Genomic DNA, 21849 nt, shown 5'->3' on the forward strand with positions numbered 1-21849 from the left:
CACGCTGTCCGAATATGGCTTATCAGCTTTGTGTCTTTGCGGAAGCCTCGTGCTGAGTGCTTGACATCTTTGGACGCCTGCGGAGTCATCCTATCTCTAAGCTAAGACTAGAATTTCAAACAGAACTTCTTACAAAGCAGGATTTTCTCAAAGGGCTGGACACAGCCATAATGTGGAAATTTCAGATTCATGTCTGAGCACTTTACTTAATCCTTTTTTGATAAGTATAATTCTAAAGTGATATTTGCTATCGTACCAGTAACTCATGAGGGTGGAGGACAAATGAAACAGCAGGAAGGGAGAAGGGTGATGGGCCCTAGAACATCTGAACCCAAACCTGCAAGCAATTCCGGCCATTTTTTCCCCGAGCAGGCTGTGTTCACAGCACTCAGACACTGTGTTCCTTACCAGAAGGGCCCAAAGAGGTTACAGAAGATTTTCCCAGCTAATACTGAACTCTCAGACTTTCATGTGCATGTGGCAACCAAGCAAGTATTTGAAAGGGCAAAGGGGAACATTTTTGGTAGCTGTCACTCTCTGAAGCATATTCATGCACTGTAGCTTGGGGAGGCGTGTGCTATGCTCAAAATCATGACATATATTATTGAACTAGGAAGAGGGAAAGGTTCTTGCTGACAGTGTTCTTGGCTTTCATGTCCCAGTGGTCACTGCCCAGCAGGCCTCCTTGAAGCTGGTTGTAGGTATCACAGAATCACAGAATGACAGAGTGACCCGGGTTGGAAGGGACCTCAAGGATCATGAAGCTCCAACCCCTTGCCTGGCAGGGCCACCAAATGTCCACATTTACTAGATCAGGTTGCCCAGGGCCCCATCCAACCTGGCCTTGAACACCACCAGGGACGGGGCATCCACAACCTCCCTGGGCAGCCTGTTCCAGGACCTCACCACTCTCCTAGTAAAGAACTTCCCCCTAACATCCAACCTAAATCTTCCCTCTTTCAACCTGTCCTCATAGGGCAGGTGCTCCAGCCCCCTGACCATCCTCATGGCCCTCCTCTGGACCCTCTCCAAAAGCTCTCTGTCTTTCTTGTACTAAAGGCTCCATACCTGGACACAGTACTCCAGATGGGGTCTCACAAGAGCAGAGTAGAGAGGGATAATCACCTCCCTATCCCTACTGGCCACCCCTCTCCTGATGGAGCCCAGGATACCATTTGCCTTCCGAGCTGTAAGAGCACACTGCTGGTTCATGTTAAGTTTCTCATCCACCAGGACCCCCAGGTCCTTCTCCGCTGAGCTGCTCTCAAGGACTGCTCCTCCCAGTCTGTACAGGTGCCTGGGATAGAAAAGCAGAGGCTGCACCCCTTTAAGTACAGGTGTATTGAAATAGCCATTTCCAACATCTCCACCAAGCAAGACGAGTTTCTAGAGGCTGCACCCAACTAGCAAGTCAGACTTTATGCCCAACCTCTGTCCCTCCACATGCAGAGGTACAGTCCCAGCTTGCCCAGCGTGGACCACCATGTGCCACAGCCACAACTAAGTGCCAATCTGCAGACACTCACCCAAATCTTGGTGTGCTGAAACTCACCCAGCTCCGTGCTCTGGCACGTGACCCTGGTTACCACCCTGAGCAATTGCTCTAGATCTGACTTTTCATGTGGGAACTGTCATCTGCCTGAAGCTGATGTCCAGCCTGGATGTGAAGCTAATTGCCTAACGGGACTGGGACTCTGTTTCCTTAGTTCTGCATAGCTGGTGTTGGGAAAGGATAGTGCTAGAGAAGTACCCAGGAGTTGCTTGTCTGTTTGAAGTGAAGCTCACATGTGTGTGACAGGGTGAATACCTTCAAGCTGAGGTTTGCATTAGCTGTCAGATGAGCCTTCACAGTATTTTCCAAGCCTGAATACACTTCCAAGCTTGCTGATGGCAGCAGGCCTGCAGAACGCTTCTTTCTGCCTCTGGTTTACAGAGGGCAATAATGTGTTGTATACTGTATAAATGTTACAGCGTGTAGGTCATCCCCTTGAGTGATATGCAGAAAACTTCTCACACTGCACACACACACACACACACACACACACACATGCAGACGGGTGTTCCATGGGCACGGAGGAGTTAAGCCAGCACCATATCTCTGCACTTTGCTATACTGAAATCTAAATATAGATCTTTTTGCAAAGCTGAAGCCGTGTTTATTCTTCCTGCTGCAAACCTTTAAGACCTCAGGGGTGAAAAAGCAAAATTAAAAAACAAAAGAAAGAAAAAGAAAAGCTACGATTTCCAAGAATGCAAGTTTCCATTCAACACCAGTGCCAAAACCATAAACCCCAACCTGCAGGAACACGAGTGAACCTCTGCGAGTCATTTTTGACGCTGCGCTAATTTTGCTTATATAAATACCCATCCATCAACTTCCCTTACAGCAGCTGAGGATTAGAGCAGCCCTACGCACTGCCCATCCGAGTCAATGCGAGCTGCACGCAGTAAAAAAGGAAAGTCCCTTTTCCTCCTGCCGCAACAGGTAACTGAGTTTAACGGGGGAAAGCCTTCCGGCTCCAGCCCTGCTCCTGAGCTGAGACCTGAGCTGCGATAAAGCTGGGAAGGCGAAGCTCCGGGCTCACTAAAGCGCAGACAGAGACGGGCTCTGCCCAGAGGCAGCCGCGACACCCGCGTCCCACCGGCCCGGCCCCACTCTGGAGCCCCAGGGCGAGCGTCCGGAGCCTCTGTCCGCTCCCGAAGGACTGCCGGTAGCCCCGCGCACCGCCGCCACGCTCTGGCAGCCGTTTGGGGACACGGCTGGGGATAAAAGCGGGGCCGCCCCTCCTCGTCCCGGAAAGGAAGGAGGGCTGAGGAGGGAACGGGAACGCCCGCTCGGCGCGGTCCTGCCTCCAGCTCGCGGCTCGGCTCCCTGCGATGCTGCCGCGGGACGAGGCGGGGGCTGTGCGGCCGGGAAGGCTCTCCGCTGGCCGGTCTCGGTTCAGAGCGGAGCAGACTGATTCTTCACGCCCCGAAGGATGCGAGTGACCCAGTGTCCGTGCTGCGGACACACCGGGGCTTTTCCTGGAGAGCCGAGGACCCGACCTGTAGTACGTCGTGTTACTTAGGGCGAGTTTGCGGGAGGGCCCTGCAGCCTGCCTTCTGCCGGGAGCGCAGATAGCATCCCCGGTGTCCTTTGGAAGCGGGCGTCTGTGGCTCACACAAAGAGGATGGGCTGGCGTGGGGAGGTTGCTGTAGAGTAAAGCTACTTGGTGAAATTAGATGTGAAGGCTGCTGATGTGGGCATAGCCAAGCAGGGCTTCTCACTGTAGCACCTCACTGCCGCATCTGATCAATTTTCTGTTTTCTCAGCGGAGGCAGTGAGCCCCACGGAGACGCACCGCAGGGAGCATCCCCCGTTTCGCATCTCGCTAGGTGGACTATGGTGGCAGGAAGATGTTGGCTCGGAAGAGTATCATCCCTGAGGAGTATGTGCTGGCACGGATCGCTGCCGAGAACCTGCGCAAACCGCGCATCCGGGACCGGCCACGCAAAGCCCGCTTCATCGCCAAGAATGGAGCGTGCAACCTGGCCCACAAGAACATCCGCGAGCAGGGGCGATTCCTGCAAGACATCTTCACCACCTTGGTGGACCTGAAATGGCGTCACACGCTGGTCATCTTCACCATGTCCTTTCTGTGCAGCTGGCTGCTCTTTGCCATGATGTGGTGGCTGGTGGCTTTTGCCCACGGTGACATGGACCCGAGCACAGAGAACACTGCAAACAACACCAAGTGGACTCCGTGTGTGACATGTGTCAGGTACAGCGCAGTCGGGGGGACACAGAAAGGGGAGGGACATGGCTGCCTGCTGCCCCATCGATGACTGAAATGCAGTTTTTGGCTTACATGAACCATTATGTTTGGTTGAGACAATTGAAAAGTGCGGTGTTTTCCTCTAGATTACGTAAATTCAGCATGCCTTCTGGGCTTGGAAAATGCTGTACTGTAGATTTCTTTGATTCCTTACAGGATCTGAAAGAGAGGGAGACCTGCTGCTTTTCATGTGTCTCCACACTCTGTGGGTGACATACCTTGCCTGTCAAGATAAGAGCCTGCTACAAGAGTGGGTATGTGTTACACGTATCGTAATGTTGTCTGTGGCAGCAGGAGCATCCCAAGTGTGGTGTGAGCTGTGAGCCACACTGGTGGAAGTTGGCCTGCTCCAAAAGCACTGCCTGGGAGGCAGGCACCCTCCATAGGTGTCAGCTGGCAAGAAAAGTGCTGCTTAGGGCAGAACGAGATGTGTTTCAGGATGACACTTATGAGACGGCTCCAAAATGCCTGGCCTTTGGTGAGGCCAGCACTTTGACATACTGTTTCCTTAATGTGCATGATTTATCAGACAGTGAAAGCTTAAGGGACTTCTGGGTTAAATTTCGTCTGTTAAGAAACAGCATTTTCCTCCCTGTCCCCAGATGGCAATTTTCAAGGCTCTGGCAAAGTGATGCATAACTACACAGGACAGGGGGAGCATTTGTTAATAGGAGGTGAGGGTAAGCAATAAGATCACCCTGTCATCTCATCAGTAACATGTCTTTTTATAGCAGCAGGTGCTTTTAAGCAGGACGGTCTGGGTTCAGGATGGCCAGGCTGCCCAATAGCAGCAGCCTTGACACACTGCAGTGACTGTATGAGGGGCTGCTTCTCTTTTAAATTTCTGTTGCATACAGTTTTTGAGGCACCTCAGCAAGATTGAAGGCACCTCAGATATGGCTCGTGAGGCAGTTAAGATTTCATTCTCGCCATGCCCTGCCCCTCCGCCTTTATTTGTTCATTTATTCATTTATTTATTATGCTGTTTTGCTAAATGGGAAATTTCCAAGGGGAAGAGAAAACAGATTTTCCAAGCTGGCCTTCATCAAGTTGGAGATCAGGAGCAGTGGGAGGTGGCTGTCTTATTTCCTTTCCATTAAGTGGTCAGAAACAGTTGCCTCTGACATGAGACGTCATGATCCAGCTGGCGCACACTGGGGATGTCCTCTGGGGTGTGACCCCCTGCCTTTCTGGTGTACTGCTCCCAGAGGGAAGCGCGTGTGAGATTTGTCCAACCCCACCAACTTTCTGGGGTCCTCCGGGAGGATGTCACCCTACTTGATGGAGGCCCCCTCAATGTGTATCTCCATGGTGCTCTTGGGCCACTCCACAGAGTCTGGTCTGACTGCTGAGGCCATCATGCCACCAGGACAAAGCAGAGCCATGGCCCCTCGCTGTCTCACTGCAGCCCCAAATGCAGCATCCCCGTGCCAGCAGTCCTCCCTGCCATAGAGACTGTCTGAGGGCTGGCAATGAGCAGAGCCAATGAACCAGTGTGCCTTTGAGCTTTAGCCCTTGGCAAACAACACCTGTCACGCTCTCCTGTGAGTACCTGAGGTGTTTCAGCCAACAGCTGCCTACGTATCCATGGAAAAGCTTTTCCCTTTATCTTTTATAATCTGGCCACCACCTTGGGCACAATATGAAATAATATAAGGTGAAATAACAATACGATTGCTGATATTTTTAAGAGCAGTGAGTTGCTGTATTTAAAGCATACCTAATATTGTGTATATATAAGCCAACATATAATATTAATATAATATCTGTCAAAACAGTGGCAAATATTTTTTTAATTTACTTTCCTGAGATTTAGGCCTGCAGATATTTCTGGAGAGCTTTATTGGATGGGTGCCATTACAAATTTATAGGGAAATCTGGCTTTAGGAGGTTCTAATCACTGCTGCAGGGAACTTGCACAGCACTTCAGTTCTTCAAAGTACTGCAGGATTTCTAAGGCTAGTAGCACTTTTGCCACACAAGGAAATGTTGTCCAAAGAGAAAAACTGTTGCAGAGCTTAAAAGTGATGGACCTGGGAACAGTGTGGTTGAGACAGGACAAGGGGAAATGGATAGAAAATGGAGCATAGGAAGTTCCGCACAAATGTGTGCAAGAACTTTTCTGCAGTGAGGGTGACGGAGCACTGGAACAGGCTGCCCAGGGGGTTGTAGAGTCTCCTTCTCTGGAGATATTCAAGACCCGCCTGGACACCTACCTGTGCAACGTGATGTAGGGAGCCTTCTTTGGCAGGGGGGCTGGACTCGATGATCTCTGGAGGTCCCTTCCAACCCCTACAGTTCTGTGATTCTGTGACATTCATGGCTCCCTCCTCACTTGTTCACCACGCTGTACAAACTTGTTGCTTCTGATATTGCCACTCTAAAAAGGTGTTTGTTTGGTTTTTTCTTTTTTTTGATGACTATCAAAGGGAATCAGAATATTTAATTGCACAGAGCTTTAAGTTGAATTGAATTAAATTAAGGTTTAGCTGGAAGCTTTATTCTGCATGTACATGACTACTCATTATCATAGAAATCATTCCATGAATGAATGAACTCCTTCATCCCTGATTTCTTCAGTATAAATTACAAGAATAAACTCTTCGGTGTGAGGGAATCTGCCACAGACTAACAAAGCAGGAGAGAAAAAAAGAGCCTAAGTTCTTTCAAAGATTGTGCAGAGACTGGCTCCTTTTCCGAAAGATGACCATTCTCATTCTACAGAACATTCTCCCTGGTATTGTCTGTTCTATTTTAATGTCTCTTTTTGATCCCAGGCCTTAGAACTGTCTTCATGGACAAGATATATATTTTCCGTAGGTAAAGCCACACTGAGCATGGGGATGGTTCAAATGTTGGTGGACTACACTATGTCAAAAGGGTCACTATGTTAGTTCATGAGACCCCGTGTGCAAAATATCTACTGTGTAAACCCCAAGGTACAGGTTTGGGGTATGAGAGACTTTGGTGAAGGAAGTGTCATTTTACAAAAGTGAATGAAATAGCTTGGTGTTTATCTGAGAAGTGATATTGTGCACTATTGTAAATAACGTGTTTTGCAGACAGCATCCTCTGATGTCCAATAGTATAGCATTTTAGAGATACACTTCTACAACCTACTGCTGTGTTGAAGTTTTCCAACTAGCCTTGTCACAGCAGTGAGCTAAACCCAAACCCTGGGCACAGCATTGTCTTTCAGCTGGGGTGCGTCCTCCCTCTGCAACCTGATTCCATAGGGTCAGGTGCAAGGCAATGAAAGGGTCTGAGAGGAGTGATAAAGATGGAAGTATCCCCTTTCCCTCTAGGAAAACTTGCTAAAGGAGCTCTTGACAAAGACAGTCAGGTTTTGAAAATGTAGTTGTGAAGCTTTCCCAGTTTCCTTTCCCTGTGCAGGCTGGTGGGAGAACCTCAGCATGCCAGCCTGTTGCTCACCTATCCATCTCCAAAAGCACCTCACACTGCCAAGAGCTTCACAGAATGTAGAAAGTGGAAAGTCATGCTGGGAGTTAAAGCACTGTCAGCTAACGAAGTGTGCAATGTTTTTCTGAACAGAGAATCTAGTGAGCTTCTCAGGGTCATCTAGAATTACAAATGATCTTTTGGGAGCTCAAGCTCTTACATCTTCCGTCAACATTATATGTACCACTTTTCATACAAACACTGAATCACCAAATGTGCAATGTTAGCAGAAGGCTTAAATTTACAAGAACTGCAAAAATAGACACTTCAGTTTGTTTCTACTAAGCATGTGCTGATAGCTTATCAGTTTATGTCTTATGGGCTTTGAATTAACTTTGTACAATCTTCCTCTCCAGGTCTTTCACCTCTGCTTTCCTCTTCTCCATTGAAGTTCAGGTGACCATTGGTTTTGGGGGCAGGATGATGACGGAGGAATGTCCCTTGGCCATCACGGTCTTGATCCTGCAGAACATTGTGGGTCTAATTATCAATGCTGTCATGTTGGGCTGCATCTTCATGAAAACTGCTCAAGCTCACAGGCGGGCAGAGACCTTGATTTTCAGCCGGCAGGCAGTCATTGCTGTTCGAAACGGCAAACTTTGCTTCATGTTTCGAGTGGGAGACCTGAGGAAGAGCATGATCATTAGTGCCTCCGTGAGAATCCAGGTTGTGAGGAAGACTACAACCCCTGAGGGAGAAGTCATACCCATTCACCAAGTAGATATCCCCGTAGATAACCCCATTGAAAGTAACAATATTTTCCTGGTGGCTCCCTTAATCATTTGTCACGTCATAGACAAGCGCAGTCCTCTTTACGATATCTCCGCTGCTGACTTGGCGCTCCAGGATCTGGAGCTTATAGTGATACTTGAAGGAGTCGTGGAGACGACTGGCATCACAACACAGGCGAGAACCTCCTACATAGCAGAGGAGATCCTATGGGGTCACCGCTTTGTGCCCATCGTCACTGAAGAGGAAGGCGTTTACGCTGTTGACTACTCCAAATTTGGCAACACAGTCAAAGTGGCAGCACCGCGTTGCAGCGCACGAGAGCTTGATGAAAAGCCCTCAATTCTCATCCAGACCCTGCAGAAAAGTGAGCTGTCCCACCAGAATTCCCTGCGGAAACGCAACTCCATGAGGAGAAACAACTCCATTCGGAGGAGCAACTCTATGCGCAGAACCAACCCCTCCCTCATGGTGCCCAAAGTGCAGTTCATCACACCCGAGGGGAGCCAGAGCACCTCTGAAACGTGATACACAGCCTTGTGTGGGGTCAGGGGGGGTCCAAAAATAAATTTCATTCTACTGAAGAAAATGAGAATGCAGAAAAGAACTGGGCAAGGACTATTTGTTCCATTACTTACTGAAAGCACTACCTAATGGCATTAGGAAACACGCTAGCACTTAGTGTATGAATTAATAAAAGTGGCACGTACACTAAAGGAAACACAGTTCACTTATGTAATATAATGTATATTTATACTTCTCCTAATGGCATGCTAATTTTTTTTTGTCATAGTTTTTCTACCAGAGGTCTCTTTCCCATCTTTCTCCACTGTCTGTCACAAAGTGTGTTTTTATCCTTTAGAAGTGGGTTACTCACCCACAGGCAGAAAAGTCTACATATCAACAGCTTGCACGTATTTTGTGTGAGATGTTTTGATATCAGTTTTTTAAGGGTGAATCCCTTGTTCTCTTGAAAGGAGAAGCTAAATTCCATAATGATTTAACAGGTGAAGGGGAAGGATTTTCCCATCGGCTTTCTACATCCTTTCTTTCCATTGTTTTATAGCATATATATCTTGAAAGCAGTCCCAGTAGGTGAAGTGACCTGACCATGCCAGAATAGAGCTTCTGCAGTTAGCTCTGAGCAGCATCAGGACTAAAAACATTTCAGAAGCCCCACAAAATGGTGCAGCCTCTTGCAAAGTGCTGCTCTTGTTCTGCAGGTGGGATACAGCGCTGCAGGATAGTGTGTGTTTGTTATGCATCTGCAACCCATACTGAGAGATTCAAGTGTTCCCAGCCTCCCCTTGAGCATCTGAGGTGCTAAAGCTGAATAAAAAGCACAGAGCTTTTCAACATTCTCCTTGTACTGGCTGAAGACCAAATCCTGTTGTTGTTTATATTGGTTTTGCAGATTAACATACTGAAGAACAAGAAATCTATTTCCTTCACTTACACTACTTTTTGTAGGATGAAGTCTGTTTACTTCAGCAAACAGTTGTTTTGTTTTGGTTTTGTTTTTCCTCAGTGTGGATTCATGAATGGGAAAGAGAGAGGATCGTGGCAGTAATATTACAAGTAATAGTATTTTCAAAGCCATCGGAGTAGTTTTCAGGTGATGCTGCTGGAGTACTGTGACTTTTAGCTGGAGTGTGACTTTTAGCAGTGTTGCACCTGTGTTTTTATATAAAATGACACTGAAAGTCAGTGGTGAGTACCTGTTCTCTTCAAATCACAGGGGGCATTTCTTAACTAGAGCCTTTGCCAAAATGTCCCCACAAGATTTTCTAGAAGAGTAAGTAGAGGTAAAACAATTAATTGTGTCACATTTGGTAATGCTAAATGGATGAATGCTTCTTTCCCCTGTGAATACTAAGTATAATCATGGACAAATTCTTGTTCACAGAAGTTGCCTTGATGTCTCTGTCTCAGGAAAGGTACTATTTCTGTGCTGACTCAGTAAGGCACCCAATCACTTAAATACTCCTGTAATTTAAATATCTGCTTACTACTTCCAGGTTGTGCAGTCAAGAGCAATGATGAATTCTCATTCTCTTTGGAAGCCATTTCATCAGCACTTGTACAGTCACTTTACAGCTTCATTTAGAGTTTGGTGGTGGCATGGAAGGGCCTGGCTGTGTAGTGTAGCCTCCTTATATGTGGAGCAGGTGCTGTCCATGAAATAAACACCAACAAAATGCTTCATCTGAAGCACTAACAGAAACTGAAGTTTCTGCTGAAAGTGTTTATTCCTGACCTGCCCATTAATGTTTTGGGAGGATGTCTGGTGAACATCTGGAGATATTAATCTGTCCATTTTGTGTCCAAACAACGAACATCTGTAGCTTCCAAGAAGAGTCAGAATGAACATATACAATCTTGTCTCTGGCCTACATTTGCAGGGCTATGAATTTCTGTGAGGCATCCTGCTTGCAATACAATTAAGTCAAATGCTGCACAAAAGCAAATTTTCTACAAAATAAAAAAATAATGATTTATTCCGTCTCTAATTTTCTGCTTGTGTCTTTTCTATTTTACTTTCTATTCCCCATTCATTTTTTCTGGATGAATAATCCCTCTTGTCCCTCCTCCTTTTCCACAGTCTCTTTGAGTATTAATTTAATATTTTTTAAATACAAGAGCTTCTCTGTTTTAAATAAGAAAATGGCAGGGAGAGCATTTGTACCCTCTGTGGATAGACAGAAGAATCAGAGTTACCGTGATGGGACCATGGAAAGCAAACAGAGAGCACTCAGAGGTGATACAAAGCATAGTACTCCAGGGCTGAAGCCATCTTCTGAGTAACGGTATTTGGAGGGAGCTTCCCTCAGCAGCAGGTCACCCCACAACTGTCACTATCAGGTTTTCTTGTGCCCTCTTCCAACACACCTGGAGTGAGCCAGGGTCAGGGTAGGACCTGGAGTGGGCACACCCTGAACCAGAAGGGTGAATAGGAGCTTAGAAGAGGTACAGCAGACTGCAGACATCCCAGTCACCCTTTCCAGGCAGTCCCAGTGCACTTGTCTGCAACCTGCTCTGCCACCAAACTTGCCTGGAGCCTTCCCTATGTCATGCTTCTAGTTCCTCCAGAAATGATCCCATTCCTGAGTACTGCATCACAGGTACATGCTGCACCTTAATAGTTTGCCCTTATAAACGAGCCATGTGTCTCCATCCAGAGAAGAGTTATCTCAAACTTTCTGGGACACTCAAGGCATCATATGGTAAAAGATTCAGATTTAGCTAACATCCCATACACAGAATAGGCTTTCACCATAAAGCCGTGTCTTCCTGTAAGACACTGGGTCACTTTAGAAGTTCAGCAATGCCTCACTGCCATCTTGAATGCATTTCACAAAGTCACACACCTCTGCATAAAATTCAGGCAAGGCATTATGCTTTAGTTTTTCCATCTGGGAAGCAGTTATCTGCACTCCACTCTTGCTGACAGAAGAAACGCTGCTAATTTTGCCTATCTTTTTCCCCTTCACAAATTAAGATTAAGGACATTTTGTGAAATCAGTTTTCTGGCTTTTCAGTGATTATTATTAGCAAATGCTTGTTGATGCAAGTTGACAAAGTAGTTTGTGCAAGACCAGAAAGAAACTTTGTCTGGACAAAAGCATGAGATATTATATGATGAAAGGAATAAAGCTTTCATTATTTTTGATAAATGATACTCTCCACAGAGCACGATATTTTCAAAACACTGGTGAGGGTTTGGAAGGCACTGTCAAACAATAAATCACATCCCTTTAGACTCCGATTTTGTGCTCTACTGCCATTAGCAACGGGGTTTTGTAACCATGTAGCCATGGCACAGCGTCCTACAACTGTGCGTCAGCCCTGTCTGCAGATGCCTGAGGTCGCATAACAAGTTATACTAGGGATTCATGGAGAGCTGGGTGCTGCCTGGCCCCAGGAGCCATGCTCACCAGTCTCAATGGGCAACAATGCTGGAGTTTGTGATCACAAAACTGGGGCTAAAAGTATCAAGGACCCAGTGTCCTCATGACATCCAGACCCATGGACAGGAGGTGGATGGTCTCTGCTGGACTGCCCCATGCACCAGAAACCCTGACAGAGCCCTGGGGTGGTGACGTGTCCCCAAGAGTGGACTGGTATGTGTTGTGCCCTCCAAGACACTTTGTCCTTCAGTGTCCTTCATAGCAAGGTGTAAAGGACCAATAGGCAGGATATGACACAAGGTAATGGGGGAAACTCTTTCTGTCTTTAACAGAAGGCAGTGAAATACAAAAAGATAAATTCCCATTTTTCTACATTTCCTCTCTGAATTGCTTGCAAAGCCAGGTGAGAGTTCACATTTTCCTCCAACAGATGCTTATGTCAAAATATATGTTCTGTATATGTGTGTTTACATCACATCCAGACTAATCTAAGATGATAGGCAATTCCTAATGCCCCCAGCATATTAATAATGCTGCTTCTCCCTATCTCTCTGAATTATGTTTCCTACTTCCCCTTAAGAATTCTTTGAACTTGAAAAAAAAAGATTTCTCATGTGATAACTGGACAGTAAAGATAAAACGCGTTCCCACATTCTTTCATTGGACAGTGTAGAGAGATTTACCCCGTGAGACAAAATCAGTGCCGTCCAAGAGAAACAGCCTCTGAGACTGAGGCACTCACAGTTTGGACGTGTCACCAACGGGCTTGGATTAGGAGAAATCTTTGAAAATAGTAATTAGATGCAGTACTCTCAGACCACTGACAAGTTACTAGTTAACAATAGAGAGAGAGTATGCTGGAAACATCAAGCTATACTACAACAAAAAGACAAAAAACAAAAGAAAAATGCATTCGAGGAAATTATCGCCTGAACTTTAGCTAACGCTACCAATGATTTTATCATTTGTGCTGTTAAAAACTCAAAGAGGAAGACTAACAAAGTGATAGATTCTCTGTTCACATCTAACAAAGGTTTAACAGACTTTTTTTGCCTCTGTTCTAAAGGAAGAGTTGTCCCAAATGAAGACATTTCTTTCACCCACGAATCTGGTCTGTTTTTCTGGAAGATGCACATTAGCCTCAATACACTTTTCTGGAGTCAGTGCAGTAGCTGTGCATGATGCCAGGGCCTGTGCTGCTTGGGAGGTCAGATGGGAAGACCTAATGGTCCCTTCTGGGTTCCAAATTTATGAATAGGGAGAGTTAGTAAGTTTGGGTTAAGGGAAAGGCTTCTTCTGATTCAAAGGTTCTAAATTAATCTCCCACTGAGGAAGCAAACATACAAAATTAAAAAAAACAATGTTAAGCAACACCAAATTGTTGATTTATTTTGACAAATGTATTCCAGAGCTAATTATGTCATATGTCATTGACGTATGTCCCTGAGGTTAATCTGCAAAAGTTGGGGTATCTTATCATTACAGGAGTTTACATTTTCTCTTACTGCTGTTAAATTTTAGCTTATTAGCAAGGGCAAGAAAGAAAACGTCTGTGCGGGCCAAAGCAAAACTGTATGTCTCGGTTTTATGGCCTGAGGCCTGCTGCAAAGGCCATTAAATTGAGGAGTGGCACTGGAATGACTGCAAAGGGCTGTTGTGGTTTGAGGATCTGAGTCTTCCTCACTCAGGGAGCATCGCTGCTCTCCACAAGTGCTATTTCTATAACCACAATAGCAACAAAAATTAATTGCATCCTTCCACAGCCCAGCTTCTTTATTCTTCAGGGCATGTTTTTTGATGTTAGGTCTTTGAATCTGGGTGATCTGCGTTAGCCTGTCAAAATGTGGCTACTTCTGCTGTCTGTCGTCATTTTTACATTCCGTCAAAGCCAGGACTGAATCAATAAAACACTGCTGAGTTTCAGGGAGAGCAAATTATAGTTGTTAGCCCCTTGGGTAGTCAGTTTTGTGCCTCACAGCATTTAAAATATATATCAAATAATAAAAATGTTCTATGTTCAATCTCAGCCAGAGTTTCTAAAGTAAGTTATAAACAGATACTATTCCTGGCAGATCAGATTAAGCTGTTTGTGATGAGCTAATTTTTCCGTATATGGTATTTTAACATATTCTCTGAATCTTTAGTATTAACTTGAGAGAATAATATAGTTTCTGAACTAAAAGTCAGTCTGTTTGTATTGGCTATACACCAACATGAAAAAAAAAAAAATGGAATACAAATCTGAATGGGACTTTTGAAATATTTAATATAAACTAATTTTAAAGACACAAGGATCCTTCGGTTTATATGGGTACTAACTATGCCCTTATCAGTCATATTTTCTGTTCCCTTTTGGGGACAATAATCTGTTCTAATATCAGTTCAGATATTCTTAAAGGGTGGCAGGCAATGAGCATAGTGTATGTTCTCATTTTGCTCAAATACAACAAAATTGTTTATCATATAGTATTACATAGTATTGTGTCCAGTTCTGGAGCCCCCAGCACAAGAAGGACATGGATGAGGTCCGGAGGAAGGCCACAAAGATGATCAGACAGCTGGAGCACCTCCCCTACAAGGACAGACTGAGACAGCTGGGGCTCTTCAGCCTGGAGAAGAAAAGCACCCAAGGAGGCCTGATAGCGGCCTTCTGGTACCAGAAGGGGTCCTACAGGAAAGCTGGAGAGGGACTTTTTACAAGGGTGTGTAGTGACAGAATGAAGGAAAATCATTCTAAACTGGAAGAGGGTAGATTTGGACTAGATATTAGGAAGAAATTCTTTACTGTGAAGGTGGAACAGTGGAACAGGTTGCCCCATGAGGTAGTGAATGCACCCTCCCTGGAAGCATTCAAGGCCAGGCTGAATGGAGCTTTGAGCAACCTGATCTAGAGAGAGATGTCCCTGCCTATGGCAAGGGGGTTGGAATTAAATGATTTTAAAGGTCCCTTCCAACACAAACCATTCTATGATTCTATGATTCTGTTTCCTGGAAGGTTTGTAGTAAATTCTGTAGCTGAGGCAAAGTTTTTCAGTATGTTATTTTTCAGAAATTAAAAAAAAAAAGAAACATAAAACCTTTCCACAATCTAATTTATTGTTGTCCATCTTGTGGAATGACCCCAAGAAAACATATAGGTAGGCATGACTATATTTATTAATAAGGTCTATATCGGTACTTGAATGTGAGCTTAGTTTTGAAGCATAGCTTCATCACGGAAAGAGTAAAGATTTGTTCAGCACTAAAACTGGGGCAACTTTTTGCTTTCATAAGGAAGTTACTTAATTAAATCCCTGCAAAAGCTTTACTCTTCCTGTAAGAGAAGCAATAAGTTGCCATCCTTCCTTTTGGGCAATGGACCCCTTCTGTTTGCACGTCAGATGTACCCATTGTGGCTCAGCCTGCAGCAGGTGTGGTGTAAGCACCCTTTATTCCCTCCAGGCAGAACAAGTTGGCCCCATTTAAAGCATATCCTGTTAAAGTGGGTGATCTTGCAGCAAAGTAGCTGAAGGACAAGCACTTCCCTGTCCAGATGACTAAAATCAAGATTTCCCAACTGTGCTCTGAGTGATAAGTGGAACAATATTCAAAGTAGAATTGGCAGAAACTTCACCAATGGCAACAATAAATGAGACCATACACAGACACGTACAAGCTGTAATAAATCATCAGGGAAACACATAGACCAAGTCAACTGTATCTTTCTCATTTCAAAGTTCAGTGTCTGAAAATTCATTCACTGAAAGGATGTTGGTGATATCCTCAAGATAAAAAAGACCATCTCAATTGGATGACTGCACCTAGCACAGGACATACAATTGACTGCATATCACACAGCTAGACGCTAGTAATAACCCCTCAGGATCTTCCCAACATAATACATCTGTGTATATTATTGCATTCTTTCCTATTCCACTTTGGGCAGAGGACTATTAACTCTTCAGTAAATTCCTTAAACTTAAATTCTCCTTGTATACATTAGCAAATCAAAGGATAGAAACTTGTTTAACTTGTTATTTATAGAAATTGAAGATGTAAGTGTTTGTACTGCCAGATTTGACAGTAGGAATACTCCAGGTTGCAGTTAATATGACACTCCAGCCAACAGTTTCCCCTTAAAGCTTGGTGACCAAGACCAGGAATCCTCATGTCTGAGAGCCTTGTCCCATGTGCTTTAGTGAGGAAAAACCATCACTGTGCCAATTATCCATTTGGACTTTTCTCCCACCCAGAGCCTCAAATAAACTCATTGACATTTGAGCAAAGCTACCAGTTCCATCTGTTCTGGCAAATGTTAAGGAAGGTTCAACACAGCAGAAGATGCATTTTTTTGTTTGGGAGAACAGGCTGTGAAGGGGAAATTTTCGTCCTTATTAGGGCAGCGTAGCAGTGATTAATGTGACGTGATGTCACAGGAGAAGCACTGGTTTTGAGACTGATTGTTGTTTGTAGCTCGTTGTAATGTGTTGGTTTAGATTTCTGTCAAGTGTTTCAGAGAGCTTTATTTGACCACTTTTCTCTTTAAAGTTTCCAAATTGGCTAGCACACAGATGCAGAGTCAGAGATGGTACTGCCCATGTGCCATCTGGAAAGAAAGAGGGCAGGACAGTTAAAGTGAAGCTTCTTTTTCTTCCTCCATTAGAATTTCCAGGCAATTCATATTGGCACATTACAGATGTCATTTTGAGCATTAAAAAGAGGATGTAAGCAGTAGTTTAAAGTATGCACATGCAACTGTGGAAACACACACATGCAAAGACTGTTTATGTTTTGTTCGTGAACTTATTTTTGTGAAAAACTTAAAGGTTTCCTTAGTAGTAAAAGATTTCAAACTCCCTCTGAAAAACTTCCAAACGTGGGGAAAGGTCTGGCAAGACGTGTGAGGAGTGGCTGAGGCACCTTGGTGTGCCCAATGCAGAGCAGAAGAGATGAGGGGAGGCCTGATGGCGGCTGCAGGTCCTCACAGGGAGCAGAAGGGCAACGCTGAGCTCTGCTCTGTGTGACAGCGACAGGGCCAGAGGGAACGGCATGGAGCTGTGCCAGGGGAGGGGCAGCTGGGTGTCAGGGAAAGGGTCTGCACCACAGGGCGGTGGGCATGGAATGGGATGCACAGGGCTGTGGGCACGGCCCCAAGTGCTGGAGTTCAAGAAGTATCTGGACAAGGTTTGAATTTTGGGCAGTCCTTTGTGGAACCATGGACTGGAATCTATGACCGTCATCTGAATCTCTTCCAACTCAGGATATTCTATGATTATATGATTCTGTGAAATCATAAAGATGCCATGGCAGTTCAATTCAATGAAACTGCCGTACATACAGACCCATTCACCCAACAGCTCAGTCATGATGTAAACATACAAAGACAGGTACAAGTGTACTTTCCAAGGAGTGACATTTATTACTAAAGACATGGTAGATTAATCAAAAGATTCAATTCAAAGGCCCAGATTTTAAAGGTTAACACTCCATGTACCCATGGCCCCAGGGATCTCCACTAGCATAGATAGTGTTGTATGGGAAGCAGCAGCATGTACCGTGCAGAACAAGTTCTTCCAGTCATGAAAAGCAGTAATGACCACACAGCTACGTGCCTGCCCGCTCACATCAGGCAGGGACTCACTTCCAACTGGGTTGCGTGTCGTGACTATGCGAACATCACAGTAACGGGAGGGATCAGGCCCAGATCTTCTTGCTGTCAAAAGCACATGTGCCTGATATCTCCTGGGGAATACTCTCTCTGAGCTGCCAGAAGCATGGCTCAAAGGACTGTAAAAGACAAACCAGAGTCCTGGCTTTTCTTTGTTCCCTTCCATGGTTTTTGCCTTTTCTCTTGCTAAACAACTGATTATTGTGCAGAAGGGTCTTGCTCACACTCTGAACCTGAATGTTCTCTTCTGCCCTCTGGATGAACTTGATTCTCTGTAGTAAACAGTGCACAGTGAATGCTGAACCTGTTCCTAGGGTGCGGCTATGGTGAATCAGCTTAACGAGGATCTGGTGAGCAAAAGAAGCAGAAAAATTGGGAAAAACCATCCTTCAGCATGTGTTCTACTGTGAAGATACAACAGAGAAAGATGGGTTTCGAGGGAAACAGAGATCAAACTTCTGCAGCAATCTTGAGGGAAGGCATCATCCATGGGAGAAGGAGACAGCTCCCCCAGGCAACCGGGCTAATGTGGGAATGCATTAGAGAGGTCAAGGAAAGACCAGCCTTTAAGGAAAGCAGAGGTGAACATCAGCTTTTCACAGTTCTAAAATTATTTCTTTCAAAATGTCTTATTCTTCTGGGTAAAGTAAATGTGATTTTGATTATTTCAGATATGAATGATCCAAGACTTCCGGAAGGGAGATCTGCAGGACTCCAGCCACTGTGCTGGGCAGTGCATGATAACAAACGGGTACCAAATTAAGTATGGATAAACATGAATAAATGAGAGCTTCATTATAACACTGAAGATGCTGTTATTCACTGAAATACATGGAAACATGTTGGGATTGTTGAGATCCTAAACAGTTCAGAGATCTCTGTACACTTCTTTTAAGTCTCCTCCAAACTAGGATGGTTCTCAAGGAAGGCTCTGAAGCTGAATATATGCATAAGAGCTCAAAGTCCAAACAGGAAGAACAACTCTGTGAATAGTGGCAAGACTTCCAGATCATAACTCGGCCTAGACTTTTCCCAGTTCTTATTCAGCCCTTTCCAGGCAGCATGGATATGCACCTTCCAACCCCAGAGTTATTTAACCCTTGACTTACATACAAACACAAACATCTTTGTTTAGACATCTCACTGTAACCTCTACAGGAAATGAAAATGTCAGGAAGTTTCCTGCTGTCCTTTCTGTATGACTGGAATGTGCTTTTGTTTCACACTCTGACGCATTAAGAATTTTGTCTTCATTGTTATTATATGAGGGTTGCTCTGAAGGTAGTATATCCTATTTTATGACGTTGGGCCATGAGTTGGATGTTGGTGGTATGGCAGTAGCAGTCGAACGTTCCCACCTTCCCTATTTTGTATATTCTTGTTAAATATTGTTTTTGAATGACTTGCCTGCTTTTCAATAGCAACAGTATTCCAGACACTGCAGGACAGTTTGACGAAATTTGAAATGATGGGAGGAGGGAAGGGAAGGAAGGAGGGAGGGAGGGAGGGAGGCAGGCAGGCAGGAAGGAAGGAAGGAAGGAAGGAAGGAAGGAAGGAAGGAGCATCATTAATGACTGAATGAAATCCAACTAACTTAGAATATAAATTCATAATTCCATTTGATAATATTTTAAATATCCATGTCAGAAGGAAGGAAAAATTTCACATATTACTGCTATTAAAATATTTAACTGATGCCATTTCTCTAAAATTATACAGTTTGGAGATTTCTCACATAGTCTTGCTTACGTTTTTATTAGTAATATTAATATTCTATTAATCTTTTTCTTTTAATGCAAAGTCTTTGACTGTTTGACACTCAACTTATCTGAAGTAATTCAACTGTGACCTAAATTTACCATTAGTGTTGATAAACCACGTCTTGAAACTGGTATTCATCTACATGATGTAAACTTTGCCTCAATGCCACTTGAGAAAGCATCAAGGAAGACACTGCACACATTCTGGCTTCACATCAGTGGAACATCTTTGAGTGCAAATATGAATGTGAAAGGCTACTATAAAGATGTATACCGACAAGAAACTTCGGTACCCTGCTTGGATCACCTGTGTGCATTTATTACCTTTGTCCCTCCTTTGACTTTCTGAAGCCACAGTGCTAAAGTGCTTTCTAAATGCTGTGACATCAGGTAGTTTGTGCCAGAAAACACTGTCAGACAGAAAATAGATGCCCCACTCTAGCTGAAATCTGCAATTAGTTCTGACATAATCTGACCTTTTGTTTTTAATCCTATCTGGTCTTCTGTGGAGGACTTCAGGATTTCCAGATGCAATTCCAGTCTATTTTACAAGTGTTATTCACATTAACTTTGCCATATTTCCCACAGATAGAACAAATATGTGTTTTCATTTTATAAACAAAGCAGAGAATGTCTCTGGTGCAGTAAAAGTGCCATGCAGTTCAGTACTGTGCACACTGGAGCTGCAGTTGGCACCAGTCATTACTGACATCTTATGCCATGGATAATACTCTTGTTTCCACTCAGGTCTGCTGACTCCTGCCCCCAAATTCCCAATGAGAAAACACACGGGAGCAGGAATGGACAGCCTATTACCGAACTTAGTATTCCAGAGGCCCATGCAATGCCCACTACCAGAATGCAAACAAAGCAGCTCAGCCCAGTCACACAAACAGGCACTGGTAGGACGAACCCCTGTTTATTTATTATCATAAACCAGTGTAGCCTGAAGCATAAAGGAAAGAGCCTTGTTGTTACATAACTGCAATGTACTACTTGACATCAGGGAAAGAAAAATGACTTATTTCATCTGAGCAAAAGCCCAGTAATCACTTGAGAAACAAAATGTCAAACAAGAAGCATCTCCAGAGTACTGAGCATTCCCAGAGGAAGTAAGAGACACATTTCTCCTTGGGAGAATTTCCCACCAGCAGAAAGAAAAGCCGTCACATGGTTTACACAACACAAATGGATAGATCACAGTACAACAGATCAGTTAAGGGCTTTTTGATGTAAGTTTAAGAATTATCTACATACAGTATTTTGTAATATTTTCCCAGTGTTGTGACTTTCCTTTCGCTGTTTAAAACAGATAACAATCCACACATCGCTTTCTGCCATGCGCTGTTCTATTATGTGAAAGGAATTGAAAACACTGCAGGATTTTAATAACTGAAATGACAGGACATGGTTTACTTCTGTTCCTATAGAATATGTCCCAGAGGGCAGGAAAGGAAGGATCTGCATTATTCTCTGTGCATCAGCCAAAGTTGGATTGTCATGAGGCACCGAGGCACCTATAGTTGTCTCTGTCCTCTGCTACTTTTTGTACCCAGGTGTGCAACTCAGGAGCTGTAGCCCAGCTCAGGTCACCCATTCTCCTGGAGGTGCCTGTGGTGCCACAAGGTGACCCAGCACTGATGATCTCCTCAGTCATCAGCTAAAGAATACAGTGATGTTATACTATTCCAAGAAATGTTTTTAAAATAAATATTGAAAAACCATAGACTTTGAGGAGATAAGGGAGGTAAAGTTTAAATACAGTGCCTAAACTCTTCTACTCTTCAGGTCTCCGGGATCAAGGGGGTTTGATTTTGTTTCTCTCTGGGATAAGAATACCTAGGTATGCTCAACCCTACACGCTCTTAAACCTTTGTGGCCTAACATATGATGGAAGATGGTGGACTTCTTGTTTTAAATCTGAGGGTTTAGTGCAGACTTTAAAGTCAAGATAAGGCACTGCTGTGATTTAATCTGTCATAGTTCTGTATGACATCAAGGAATAACAGGCTGAGACGTATTTTTGATTTGTCCTTTTTTTTAATGGCATCTTTTGCTGGATTTATACCAAGCGTTGCAGGAAATATGCTTATCTCACCACCTGAAAGAGTCAAACTGATGCTGCCAGAATGCAGGTGAAATTTTTAGGCATAGGAATCAGTTCTAAGTACTGATCAATTCTTCTTACTGGAGGCTGTTCATCAGACTGGCTTTGCAAGATGAAAATCATATATCATCATCATAGTATCATAGTATCGTGTGAGTTGGAAGGGACCTTAGAGATCATCGAGTCCAACTCCCGGGTTTCGAGCCCCCTGTGTAGCGAAGCGGCACTTCTACCCCTGCGCCACAGGGGGGGATTCGAACCCAGGCCCTCCGGTGCCGCAAGCAGCAATTCTACCACTGTGCCACTATGGATATACATCCATAGATGTTCATTTCTGTCCATAAAATACAAAACTGGGAGAACTGGAATAAGCTTTCTTTGATCAGTGTATATATATCTGTACAAATACATACTTACATGTATC

At 44.3% G+C, this 21849-nt stretch overlaps 1 protein-coding gene across 2 annotated transcripts; it reads left to right on the forward strand.

Moving 5' to 3' along the window:
* The first annotated feature begins 2401 nt into the window (after positions 1 to 2401).
* On the forward strand, positions 2402 to 10510 carry KCNJ8 (potassium inwardly rectifying channel subfamily J member 8). Of its 2 annotated transcripts, none has more exons than XM_072361534.1 (3): positions 2402 to 2485; positions 3313 to 3761; positions 7631 to 10504. In XM_072361534.1, the coding sequence occupies exons 2-3, from the start codon at positions 3397 to 3399 to the stop codon at positions 8529 to 8531; spliced, it is 1266 nt and encodes a 421-aa protein (XP_072217635.1). In that variant the 5' UTR covers positions 2402 to 2485; positions 3313 to 3396; the 3' UTR covers positions 8532 to 10504. The 2 variants fall into 2 exon arrangements, with proteins under 2 accessions (XP_072217635.1, XP_072217634.1); XM_072361533.1 differs by lacking the exon at positions 2402 to 2485 and adding an exon at positions 2824 to 3050 and having other exon boundaries at positions 7631 to 10510.
* Positions 10511 to 21849: the final 11339 nt, after the last annotated feature.

The sequence above is a fragment of the Excalfactoria chinensis genome, chromosome 1, assembly GCF_039878825.1.
Source record: "Excalfactoria chinensis isolate bCotChi1 chromosome 1, bCotChi1.hap2, whole genome shotgun sequence".
NCBI lineage: Eukaryota > Metazoa > Chordata > Aves > Galliformes > Phasianidae > Excalfactoria > Excalfactoria chinensis.